The 13,083-nt window shown below is 51.0% G+C and overlaps 1 protein-coding gene across 6 annotated transcripts in view; it reads left to right on the top strand.

Moving 5' to 3' along the window:
• APOL6 (apolipoprotein L6) overlaps positions 1-11,506 on the top strand; it is a 19,675-nt gene extending 8,169 nt beyond the window's left edge. For 2 of the 6 annotated variants that reach the window (XM_006767224.2, XM_006767223.2), the window contains exons 3-7: positions 4,035-4,152; positions 6,474-6,579; positions 8,115-8,931; positions 9,515-9,620; positions 11,398-11,506. In XM_006767224.2, the coding sequence (XP_006767287.1) occupies positions 4,089-4,152; positions 6,474-6,579; positions 8,115-8,931; positions 9,515-9,620; positions 11,398-11,411 (1,107 nt within the window). In that variant the 5' untranslated portion in view covers positions 4,035-4,088 and the 3' untranslated portion in view covers positions 11,412-11,506. Of the gene's footprint in view, positions 1-13; positions 94-1,936; positions 2,201-4,034; positions 4,153-6,473; positions 6,580-8,114; positions 8,932-9,514; positions 9,621-11,397 lie in introns of those variants that run through there. The other 4 variants (XM_006767225.2, XM_015566203.1, XM_006767226.2 and 1 more) reach the window with 4 other exon arrangements.
• Positions 11,507-13,083: the final 1,577 nt, after the last annotated feature.

Below are 13,083 nucleotides of genomic sequence, written 5' to 3'. Positions count from 1 at the left end.
ATTGTCCTCCCAGCCTGGACTGACGCTCACAGCGCCCTGTGGACCTGAGGCCCCAGAGAGGTGAGGACAGAGGACAGGCTGCAGGGAGAGCAGGTGAGGCACGGGCAGAGCGGGGAGGGCTGCTTGGGCGCCTGAGGGGTCGGCTACAGGCCAGGAGCTGTGGTCAGCGCTGCTAGGGTTCAAGTCGCTCCCTGTCCTGCCAATTATGAACTTTGTGAGCCTGGGAAGGGTCTGAAGTTGAAATTCTTTTTCTTTGTTTTAAATTGAATTTTAGAGAGAGAGGAAGGGAGAGAGACAGAAGAGACAGACAGAGAGAGAGAAACATCGATTTGTTGTTCCACTTATTTATGCATTCTTTGGTTGATTCTTGTGTGTGCCTGACTGGGGATCGAACCCGCAACCTCAGCATATGGACGATGCTCTAACTGAGCCACCCGGCCAGGACTGCAGTGCGAATTCTTTGATAAATCAGGACAGGAATCTCTCCCTCATGGGCCATGTGAAGTTTACAGCAGTGGTCATCACTGGTGGTCCATGAGGTCCTGAAGGTTGGCGACTGCTGTTTTAAAAGGAAACCTGATTAAAGGTGTGATATCACCCACCAAGCTGAGACTCCCTCCCCTCCCCCATGGGCGGGGGAACCCCAGGGTCCTAAAGGGAGAGGGCCAGGCTCCCAGAGTGTGGGAAACCTCTAGAGTAGACACAGGTGTTTCCCTGGGAGCTCCCTGCAGGCCCGGTTTAGGGGTGCCCTCTTTGCAGGAGAAAAGAGGCTGGGTGAGTTGTGGAAAGTGCAAAGCCAACCCCAGTGTCTCCTGGATGGTAGGCTCCTTTGGGAAAGTGGTGGGAAGGAGGGGCCTGGCCCCAAGCTGTGTTTTCAGAGTCGCCCACCTTTGCATAGAGAGGATGCCCGGGGAGTTGGTGTGCAGGGAGGACTAAAGGCTCCCTAAGCAGGCACACAGAGACCGTCAGAAATATGAGCACTCGGCCAGGCTGGCGTGGCTCCGTGGCTGAGCATCAACCTATGAACCAGTTCGATTCCTGGCCAGGGCACATGCCAGGGCTGTGGGCTGGATCCCCAGTGTGGGGCGTGCAGGAGGCAGCCAGATCAATGATTCCCTCTCATTATTGGTGCTTCTATCTCTCTCTCCCTTTCTCTCTGAAATCAATAAAAATATATTTAAAAAAGGAAAAGAAAAGTGAGCCCTCAAAAGAAGTATCATGGCTTACCCCGCCATCAACCCCATTGTCTGCTCTCACATCCAGGGAGGTCAGTAGGGAGGGGACCTGTTTGGACCAAAGAGCTCCCTGCGGTCCCCTCTGCCCTTCGCCCGCCCGGGAGGACTAACATGAGAACTGGGGGTCACAGGTGCTGGTGGAGAAGGGCTCCAGGGCAGTTTCTCAGCCTCAGCACCACTGACGTCCTGGACGGGGTCATTCTCTTGTGGGGCCGCCCTGAGCATTGCAGCCTCAGATGCCAGTAGCACCCCACCCCCCACCAATGTCTACAGACATTACCAGTGTCCCCCGGGGAGAAAAAGCACCCCTGATGGAGATCAACTCGAATCACGCTGGGCTCTCCCAATTACCGACTAGCGTGACATCGGTCTCCTTGGGCCTCATCTGCAAAATGGGAATAACATTAACATCTATTTCACAGTGTCAGAGAGGATTAAAGGTGCCTAAAGTAGGTGCATGTCTGGCTTATATTATAGGCCAGTGATGGCGAACCTATGACACACGTGTCAGAGGTGACACGCAAACTCATTTTTTTGGTTGATTTAAATGGCATTTAAATATATAAAATACATATCAAAAATATAAATCTTTGTTTTACTATGATTGCAAATATCAAAAAAATTCTATATGTAACACGGCACCAGAGTTCAGTTAAGGTTTTTCAAAATGCTGACACATTGAGCTCAAAAGGTTCGCCATCACTGTTATAGGCCATGGGCACCCTGGAGCCAAATCCTCCCAACCCAGCTTTACAAACCAGAGAGGAGAAAACCTTTTTTTTATTTTTTGAAAAAATCTTTGATGCATTAATTCTACCTCAAAGACTATCCCATAGAAATAACCAAACATGTGACCAACATTTCTATAAGGATCAAAAGTTATTCATAAAAGACAAACGAGCTGAAAACAACCCAGAGATTCCACAGCAGGGGAGCAATTAAATACGAAAGGATACCTCCACAGGGTGAGATGTTACAGGGCCTCTATGCTGTTTGAAACGCTCTGGTAATATGAGGAGCCACTAGAATATAATGTTAAGTGACAACAATTCATGCAAAACTGTAGGAGCAGCAGGAGTCTAAATTGGTTTTGCTGGTAAAATCAAGGGCTGGCAGTGTTTATTTCCGTGTAGTGAGAGTACAGATGAATCGTATTCTTTGTTTCTGGAATGTCTATTGTAAATCTGCATTCATTGAAATCATTAGAGGAAAACGGGTTATAAGGGCTTTTGTGACATCAAAGCAGGTAAAGGAGGATTTATTTTCTAAGATTTTTTAGCAGTGGAAGAGGAGGAGGAGAGAGGGAAGGAGGAGGTCATGAGAGAGGGGGCGTATCTAGAACATGCCACTTCTCCACCAGCCCCAGGAGCCAATGCCAATGATGAGGGGGGTGGGAGGGGTGGCGATGGGGGGGAGGTGAGAGCCGGGGTGTTCCTGTCCTAAGGTTGCCATAGGAACAGGACCACACACACTGGGAGGCCTTGCACCGCAGAAATGTGTTCTCTCATAGCTGTGGAGGCCAGAAGTCCAAGACCAAGGTGTGAGCTGTGCCAATGTCTTTTCATGGCTTGATAGCTCGTTTCCTTTAGCACCGAATAATATTCCGTTGTCTGGATGTCCCACAGTTTATCCATCCGCTCACCTACTGACTGATGGTCATCTTAGTGGCTTCCAAGTATTGGCAGCCATAAATGAATCTGCTGCAGACCTCCCTGTGCAGGTTTTTGTGTGGACGCAAGTTTTCAACTCCTTTTGGGTAAAATACCAAGAAGCACAATTGCTGGATCACATGGTGAGACTATGTTTAATTTTGTGAGAAACTGATAAACTGTTGTCCAAAGTGACTGTGCCATTTTCCATCACCATCAGCGATGACCAAGACTTCCTGTTGCTCCACATCCTCACCAGCATTTGACGTTGACAGTGATCCGGATTTTGGCCGTTCTCATAGGCGCAAGCTGTGTTTTTCAGTGTTAATTTGGGGGAAATTGGCCCGGATGGCGTGGCTCAGTGTCAACCTATGAACCAGGAGGTCATGGTTCGATTCCTGGTCAGGGCACATGCCGGGGTTGCAGGCTCCATCCCCAGTGCGGGGGTGTGCAGGATGTTTCTATCTTTCTCTCCCTCTTCCTTCCTCTCTTGAAATAAAAAATAAATATATTAAAAAAAATTTTTTTGAGAAAAGTATACAGAGAGATCCCACATACCTCCCTTTACCCAATTTCCCCGCCAACAATGGCTTACGAACTCTAATATCACAACTAAGAAGTGGATGTGCATACAAACCACTTCCTCAGATCTCACCAGCCTCCTCCGCTCATTTGTGTGTGTGTGCACGTCATCCTATGCAACTTTTCACACGTGTAGATTTGTGTGGTCGCGGTCACAGTTCATTTGCAGAAGTTCCATCACGAGGACCCCTGGTTCTACCCTTTCCTGGACGCAGCCACCTCCCTGGCCTGCTGCACCCCGGCTCATCCTGTAGCTTTAACTTTCTGGGCCTCTATTTCCGATGCATCGCTTGTAAGAAGTGCATGTAGTTGGATTTCGCCTTATGACCCAATCACGGAGTCTTTTCCTTTTAATGGAGGATTTTTATCCTGCTCATAATGATGAAAAATGCAGAAACCTCTGTCCCGCAACATTTATGGAGATGGGCAGTGTACTCGGGCTTCACAGGGGAGGAAAGGGAAACGGAGAGCAGGGAGTGAGTTTCCCTGAAACCACAGAACTGGTGCGAGACGGAGGCGGGCTGTGATGCCCTTGGCCACACTGACTCTATACTAATGCCACGGTCAGCGTTTTCCTCCCGCAGCGCAAGACACATCTGCCAGACGCCCCGCCACTGTGAGGATGGAAAAGAGCCAGGAGAGCACGTCGAAGGTGGCAAGGAGAGAGACATCTTCAATCTGCCAAGGTAGGCTCCCCTCCCAGCCGCTTGCATTGGAGGGAAAGCAGAGCCCAGTGACGTCTTTGTAAGAGAAGGTGTGGGAGCAGGCCCAGCACCCGTGAGAACACAGGACACACAACAACCCGCCGTCGCACACACACAGTCACTTGGTTCCAACATTTGTCCTTAGTCCTGTCCTTTGCCAGCTGCCGTCTCCTCTCTGCCTGGCTGAACTGGTGGCGTCCTCCCTTTTTTATGATGGTTTTCACCATTTCACATGCAATTTTTAAAAGATATATATTTTTATTGATTTCAGAGATGAAGAGAGAGAGAGAGAGAGAGAGAGAGAGAGATGGAAACGTCAATGATGAGAGAGAATCATCGATCGGCTGCCTCCTTCCCGCCCCCTATGGGGCTCAAGCCTGCAACACAGGCATGTGCCTTGACCGGGAATTGAACCACAACCACCTGGTTCATAGGTCGATGCTCAACCACCGACCCACTCTGGTGGGGCTCACATGTAATTTTGTGGCTTTAACTACTTTCTACACTATTGGCCCCACAGTTGCTCTCCCAGCCAGAGCAAGACTCATCTATCCGCTGCCTTCTCAGCATCACTTGGATGTCTAATCAGGTATCTCAAACTCAGTCCTCCCCAACCGGAACTCAATGCCCCGTCCAGAAAACCTTCTACCCATCTGAGTAGATGGGATCCTCCCTGTAGAAGTCCTTCAGGCCCCAAACCTGACTCACTCTGAGGTCACCCTTGACCCTGGTCTCGTCCATCCCACATTCACTGACAATCCTGTGGATCCCTTCAAATCCATCATTTTGATCATTTCTACCAACCTGGTTCAAGCAGCTGCTGCCTCTTGCTCTGAACATTGCAATAACTTCCTAAGAGGTCAGCCTGTTTCCTCTCGCAAAACTAGTCTATTTTCCAGCCCAAGCGTTCGTTTTCACGCCTACCTTAAATCAGGGCCACTACTAGACCACGTGGTGCCTTAGTGCTTATTAGAAAAAGCCTGCCCACAAGTGGAACAGCTCTGGGAACACATAGCTCTACAAATGGATGACCACTTTGTGCAATCAATCAATCGATCAATCAAAGTGACCCTCTCTCCTGACAGACACGCACCTGCCCCGATCCCTGGCCCCAGGTCTCACCATCTAGCAAGTAGATTCTGGGAGGGGTTTCAGACCCCACCTGTGTGCTCAGACAGGGCCTTTGCAGCTCTCATAATATTATGTTCTTGGGAATATAACTGGTACTAAGGGGCTTTATAAATTGTTGCCATGTCCTGTGTAGATGATCTTTTAATCATTAAATCAATTTGTTCTTAATAGCCAATGGCTGGAAACAACATAAACATATCAACTGATAAAAGAATAGATAAGCAACCTAAACATATCAGTTGACAGAAGAATAGATAAGCAAATTGTCGTGTATTTATGTAATGAAACTAGTGGCTCCGTGCACAGATTTGTGCACATTGAGTAGAAGGTGGCCAGTGGGGCGGGACTGGGTGGGACGGGGCTGGACACGCCCTGGAGCCAGCCTCCCTTGGTCCCTCCCCGCCGGCTGCACCTGGGCAGCACCTGGGCAGCACATGGGCAGCACCGTGCCACAGCTCAAAGGGTGTCTGCAGTCACCGCAGCTTGGCAGTAAACCAGATTCTGGGTGACAGTGCCCCAGCAACAACATAACCCACTGCTGAAGGTGGGATTGTGTGGCCCCCTAAGGAATCAGGCTCCCTCTTCTCTGGTTCTGGGATGCATCACCCAAGAACCACACTGCCAAGTCACTGCAGCTCTGCAGCTCCTGCATTGAGTGTCTGCCCCCTGATGGTCAGTACGTGTCATACATAGCAGCCAGTTGGCCAGTCGCTTAGCCTTTTATATATAGAGATACTGCATACCAATCATCTTTTAAAACGACTGATACCTGAAACATTTATATGAAGTTCAAAAATAGGCAAACTAATCAATGGTTATAGAAGTCAGAATAGTGGTTTCCTCTGGGGCAGGGTGAGTGCTGCTTGTGGGTAGTCACAGGAAACCTGTTCTCTACCTTGGTCTGGGTGCTGATGGTGTGTGTGTGTGTGTGTGTGTGTGTGTGTGTGTGTGTATTGTATATACACATTTATTGAGCGGAGGGCTTCAATTTGTGTACTTATATGCAAACTATACCTCAGTATAAAATGTGAGAACAATTGTAGGCAAATAGTTAGCACAGTACAAGTCTTTCACCATTATTTGGCTTCGGCATATCTCAAACCCCACCACACTCGAATCTCGTAAGGTTTCATGGCCCCTGCAGTCACCTTGTTTTCCATGTTTCCAACCAGAAAGTCGTTTGACCCCTGGGAACACCCCCATTTCTCCCGTGAACAAGAGGAGATCGGATTTGGAGCCACAGTGGCAAAAACTCGAAGCTGGTGTTGGTTTGCAAAGGTAACCCGGCAAGTTTTGTCTCAGGGAAAGGGCTGCCCCTGCTGAAATGCTCAGGCACCCCCACATGTGCAACCCCAAAGGCATTGGCCACCACGCCGGCCTGTCTTCCCACTCAGGAAGGCAGTTCTCCTCGGGAAGCACATTCCACGTGGTGAACTAAACATTTTGGAGTGCAGGTTGAGATCTAATTAGGTCCATGCCATTGAGCACTGGGATCCTCAGGTGTACATTGTCCCGTGGGGGTGGGGGCTCACCTTTGGGAGGCTCATGAAGCAGGAACGCCGTCTTTTTGGCTCACGTGACCCCAGGAAAGCCCTGTAGTGTGTCTGCGTTCATGAACTCAAGCCCAGTTATCCGTTAGCCGCAGGCGTAGCATCCCAGGCTCCAGCTCAACGTGGACAATCGAGATGCTGGCTGAGTGATTCGGTGAACCGCCGTTGTGCCTGGTAGAACCAGGCTGCCATTCGACACTATGTCAGTGGGCCTTGCTGCCTCGCGCAGGAGGCACTGTGGCCGAGTGTCCATATTTGAGGCATTTGGTTTAATTAAAAAACACAAGAAGCCAAGCTTGCCTTAGCTGTCAAGCACCTTAAAGACAAGACTTTAGAATTCGTGGCCCCGGGGTCCCTGGTCTCTTCCCTGGAAGACCAATCCCACCAGCCTGAGGGGCAAGCAAAGCTGGCCACGTGCCAAGGAGAAGGTTTAAAACGTTGCTGGTCGCTTAGCTTGGCCTCTTGCTGGGCTACTCCTGACAGAGGCAAAGTCACACCTCAGCCGCCAAACTCAAGGTCGTCAAAGCCAAGGGCGCCTCATACAACGTGGCACCTCCTCCGTGACTGTCCTCTGCCTCTACAGACCTCTCAACCTCCCGCCCAACACCTGGGCTCCGTTCTCCTACCTTCCATGACCCCCCGCTCCATCAGTCCTGACCTTGACCAGGACCCTAGCTTTTGCCCACTGCCTCTGGCCGGTGACACTTCCACAGTCTCTCTGACCAAGGTTGCAAATATCCATCAGGACCGCTCTCCCTTCTCCTGCCCTCTGGCCTGCGCATCTCCCCTGTGTCCCTCCGGACGTCCCTCTCATGGGTTTCTTCTCTTCATGGAACCAGCAGCTCCCAGCAGCGCTTGCGGCCTTCGCATGGTCAGGGTCAGGCCGGAGGTCACAGGGGTGTTAGGGAGATGCAGGGAGGGTTCAGAATTGGGAGCGGCAGGGGCTTCTGGAAACCACTGGGCCTAAGAATCTGGCCTTCCCATCGGGGACACTGAAATCAAAACTTTATTTAGTTATTTACTTTTATCCTCACCAGGGATATTTTTCCAAGAGAGAGGGAGAGACAGAGAGAAATATTGATGTGAGAGAAACACATGGATTAGGTGTCTCCTGCACATGTCCCAACCAGGGAGGAGCCTGGAACCAAGGTATATGTTCTTGCCCAGAATCGAACCCAGACCCTTGGGTCTGCAGTTCAAGGCTCTACCCACTGAGCTAAACTGGTTAGGGCAAAACCAAATCTTTATTTCCCTCATCCGCAGGGATGGCGATGACATTCCTCCAGGTGAAGATGTGGAGCAACAAGATGGAGATCTGTCCCCCGAAGAAGGAATATTTTTGAAAGAGTTTCCCATAAAGAAAGCGGAACTAGAAATGGCCATCAGAAAGTACCGTGCCCTCGCAGACGACATCGACAAAACCCACAAAAATTTCACCGAGACCAGCCTGGTGACCAACTCGGTCGCTGTGGCCTCCGGAGCCCTGAGCCTCCTGGGGTTGGCCCTCGCTCCGGTCACAGCCGGAGGAAGCCTGGTGCTTACAGCTGCTGGTCAAGGTTTGGGGGCAGCTGCTGGGGCCACCAGTGTGTTTACCAGCATTTTGGAATACCGTCACAATAAACAGGCCCAAGCTCAGGTCAGCCGCGAATTGTCTGCCCCTGACCCAAAGGTCGAGGAGGCTGTGGCCTATGCCGTGAAGGCCGGAACGACTATCTATAACTGTGGGAAGACCCTCAAGGGCATCAAGAAGAACGTCAAGGCCTTGCAGGTCGCCAGAGCCCACCCGCGCCTGGCCGCTGCCGCCAAGCGTCTCCTGGTCACTGGCGAGGCCTCCACCCGCACGGCCAGGAGGGTGCAAAGGGCCTTTAGAGGCACACCGCTAGCAATGGGGAGCAGCGCTTTCTTGCGGAACACCGTATTGAATGGCCTCTTCCTGGGCATGGATTTGGGCAGCCTCCTGAAGGACTGGCAGCAGCTGAAGCAGGGAGCCAGGACCGAGCTGGCGGACTTGCTGAGGGCCAAGGCTGAGGAGCAGGAGAGAGAGCTGGCAGCACTCACCCAGCTCTATGAGGAGCTGCAGGTGAGGCTGGAGGGAGGGGAGAGGGACTGGGGCTCATGGGCACCCAGGTTTAGGGGAGGGTGTGAAGGAAGCCAGTGTGTGTGCAGTTTGCATGGCTGCCCCTGCAGACGAGGGCTCCGGAGATGATGGTGCCCAGCTGGCCAGGCCTGGCCGTGCCTGTTTCTCCCTTGATGTCCCTCCAGGTCCCTGGCCTGGGAAGAGGGGCTTCCCAGTTGTACAGAAGAGGACACTGAGCCACAGGGGGTATTGGGGATGAAAATGTGCCCCCCTAGCATCCACATGCGCAAGCTCCAGTGAGACTATTTGGAGACGCTGCTTTGGGGAGGGGTTGGGGTTGAATGAGGTCATGGTGTGGGGCTGGCACCTTGATCTGGGCCTCGCAGCCCCTGGAACTATGAGAAATGACGTGTGTTTTTCTGTCATGGTGGCCCTGGCTGGCTGGGACAGGGAGCTTCTGTAACTGCCCACCTCTCCCAGGTGGAGCGGGTCAGGATGAAGCTGGGAGCGGACTTCAGAGCTGGCCCGGCTCTGCCCGCCTCTGTCCCAGAGCGCTCCTGAGATGGGTGGTTTTGTTTCTTTACAGAAACTCTTGCAGGAAAAAGGCCTTAGGAGCTCATCTTCTGAGGAAGCCACGGCGACTCTAACTCAGGCCCCAGCCAAGCAAGGGGAAGCCGGACCCCGGGCCGCAGGTGAGGCGGAGGCAGGCTAACAGTGGCTCTGAGTGGAAGAAGGGGCAGGGTGGGGCGGGCTGGGGTGGCAGAGACAATGCCTGGGACTTGCTGGCGGAGTTCCTCCCTGTGCTCCGTGAGTCCCGGGCACTGTCAGCTGGGAGTGCTGTGAAGGTGGAGCTGTCCTCTCTCCTCCATTGCCACCCGGTGTCTTCACTGTCCCTGTTCCTTCAGGGAGGGGGGAGGGGTGCTAACTCCGTGGCTCCCTTGGTCTCCACTCACTCTCTCCCAGTCGGTCCACATTCCTGTTTCCCGCTGGGCTCTCTGTGAAGCGCTGATGGTAAGACAGTCGGGTCCCCAGTGGGGAAGGTGTCACCGGAAAATAAGGGCTTTCGAAGGGAGAGGGAAACTATTGTTTATTTGCGACCAGTAAGGACAGCTCTTCAGGAATCAGGAATCCAGGCAGAAGCCCAAATAATATTTGGATTAGGAGACAAAGGCCAGGGGTATCGATGAGACAGGGAAGGGGGACAATGACATCAATCAAGGAAGGCGAAAGGAATTCTAGGGGCCAAACAGGCAGGCTTAGGGAATAAAGAGGGTCCGTGGGGGAGGGTGTGTATGTGAAGGACAGCGGTGTCTCTGGCCTGAGCAATGAAGGCAGTTATAAGGTGGATCAAACGCAGCCCTGCCCTGAGCAGCTGGCACAGCCATACGGGGTAATAACCCCTCCCTTGGCCAGAGAGAGGGCCATAAAGACGATCCAAAGCAACCCCAACCAGAACAGATAAGATGGGGATGTGAAGGACAGGGAAATGCCAACGATAAGGGGAGAGGAAGGCATACGTTCACAGAGGATAAAGGAAAGTCACAGAGGACTGGGAAGAAGGAAACCTACCCTCACAGAGAACAGAGAAATGTCGACAGATGCGGAAAGGGGAACCATACTTCCACAGGAGATAGAGGAATGTTGCAAGATAAGGGGGAGAGAAGGACGGGGGCACCATGTGCGTTTTGGCCTTTGAAAAAAAAGAGTGACCAAGTAGGAGAGCACAGGGTCAGAACATGGGGAAGGGGCCCAATTAGAAAGGGTCAGGGTCAAACAAAGAACTACAGCATATATACTAATAGCCTGGAGACCAAGGGACACAAGACAGATTACAGATTTTAGATTTTTGGGTGTAGAATTTTTTCCCATTAGAGAGAGAGAGAGAGTGAGCAGGTTTTTCCCATTTGGTGGCCCATTCCCAGGGGGACCGCTCTGGGACCCCCCTGCCCAGATGGAGTTTGTATAAGCTTCCAATAAACGTCCATATATTTTTACTGAGCCAAACCGGTTTTGGCCATTTTTTTTTAACTAAAGAAGCCTTTTTGTCCACGAGTTTATTCTTCAAACTTTGTCGGACAGGGACCCCCGAGAAGAAGTCTGTACCTCGAACCCTACGTTTCAAAGGCACCTCTATTGGTGCAGATGACATCACATAGGGAAGCGAATTCTAAATAATGTTATTTAATTTTCAGTCCAGTGGTCGTCTGTGCAGCAGTCACAGTAACTGCTGTCTGGTCATCGCGGTAAGCAGTGTTTTCGGTACAAGATTGCTCAGGCCCAGTGCCAAGGCCACTCGAACCTTCCAAAGAGCAGAGGCACACTGCACACAGGCAGGTCCTCAGGTGCCAGCTCTAGCTCCATTTCGAGGGGCTCCGTTTATATGATCCTTCACAAGGGCTTGCCCATGTTCCTTCTTCATGAACTCACCTTCCGTTTTTTCTCTTCTCTCTTTCTCCACCCCCTGGGCAGCAATCGCAGGATAGGATCCTCCTTTGTGCACAAAAGGATTCACTGGAACCTGCTCAACCAGATTCCATCAGGGAAGCGAGAGGCCCTGTCTCCCCAAGGCCCCAGTTCTGGGCCTCCTTCTGACATAGGAACTGTGGCACCTTCCTGCCTTCCCCGCTCACCTACCTTAAACATATGCTTGTTTGGGTCGATGTGTTAGCTGCTCTCTTGAAAGTAGTGCACTGACATTAAATACATTTTTTTAAATTCCAGAACGTAAAAATATAGGGTGTGGATGAAAGGGGCCACATGCTGACCTGTAAGCTCAGGGGAGGCCTGCATGGCGGTCTTGCAAACTCAGAGACCTAAAGTAACCACCAAAGATGGCCTGAAATTACACGTTAAAAGCAGTGATGGTGGGCAGTTATGTCCTAGGCCGGTATCTTCACTGACAAGGTCAACCTTTACCTTAACCGAGCCCATCTGTCTTTTTGCATCTATGATAACATACCCTTGAAATGTCTGGGTAACTTGTAACTTTTTCTGGAGCCCCTGGGCCACAACCAAATGTGCTGGGCGCCAGGACAGATACCACAAATTCCTTCGTTATCATGTTAATTGATCCTGCACCCACCTAAGTGTGTGTCCATCATTTTACTTTTTATCCAATCCCAGGGGTTTCCCTGCTTTGCTTTATCCCTCCTCCTTAATCTGTCACCAATGGATTTCATGTAACCCACCTACGTCCCTCCTTTGATTGCAATGTATAAATGCAGATGTAACCCCGCCATTCTCCGGAGCATGATCTCAATTCGCTGAGGTTCTGCTTCCTGCCATATGTCGACAGTTTGACTCAAATAAACTCACAAAAACTCTTTACAGGTTTCAATGTTTTTTGTTTTTTTTTTACGTTAACAAGGGGGTGGTGCTAGCATGCTTCCTGGCTTTCTGTGGCTGTCATTAGGCTGCCTGCTGGGGACCCTCCCTCAGGCTGTGAGGACATGGATTTTTTTCCTGTAACCACCTGCGTTTTCTCTCATTCTCAATGTTCTCCTTCGCCTGCGGATCTACTGCTTTTCCTTGTGCTGTTTTCACTTAGCAATATGTTCTGCGATTCAATGTTCCGCCTGGCTCTTCTAAACATTGTTTTTTCAGGCTGTAAAATATTCTCTTGACGGTACGGACAATCTTTTAATTAGACATGTATTAGTCATCACTTTGTCAAAATCCACTCAAACTGGCCTGAACTTAAAAAGCTTAGGGGTGCACGTGGGCTTCCGGTGTGTCGGGAGCCAGAGGATGACGATGATGTCATCAAGCCTCGGCCTTCATTTCTCAGACTTCCTCCACCTGCAGGCAGAGGGCCCAGCACCCTCAGGTACGCCCCCTCCCACCTGGAAAGAGGCGGGCCCAAAGCCCAGAGGCCCACTCTGATTGGTCACCAGCCTTTGCCGGTGCCTTGCTGGGAGCTAAATGGTCTGGGAATGAAGCAAGAAGCTGGAAGAGGAAAGGCAACAAATGATACACTAGACACACCTTCCCTTTCAGAAACACGTATATCGTTTCAAATTCCTTATTACACATGGTGGCAGAATGAGAATATGGTTTATGCCCCAAAGCTGCTGCAGTATAATTAGAACTCTTTTCTGAAAGTAGAATCTCTGAACCGGGGATACCGCAAACACAAAACTACCTCATGAAGGGACG

The sequence above is a fragment of the Myotis davidii genome, unplaced genomic scaffold, assembly GCF_000327345.1.
Source record: "Myotis davidii unplaced genomic scaffold, ASM32734v1 scaffold842, whole genome shotgun sequence".
Lineage (NCBI taxonomy): Eukaryota > Metazoa > Chordata > Mammalia > Chiroptera > Vespertilionidae > Myotis > Myotis davidii.
This window is presented reverse-complemented; position numbering and strand designations above follow the sequence as displayed.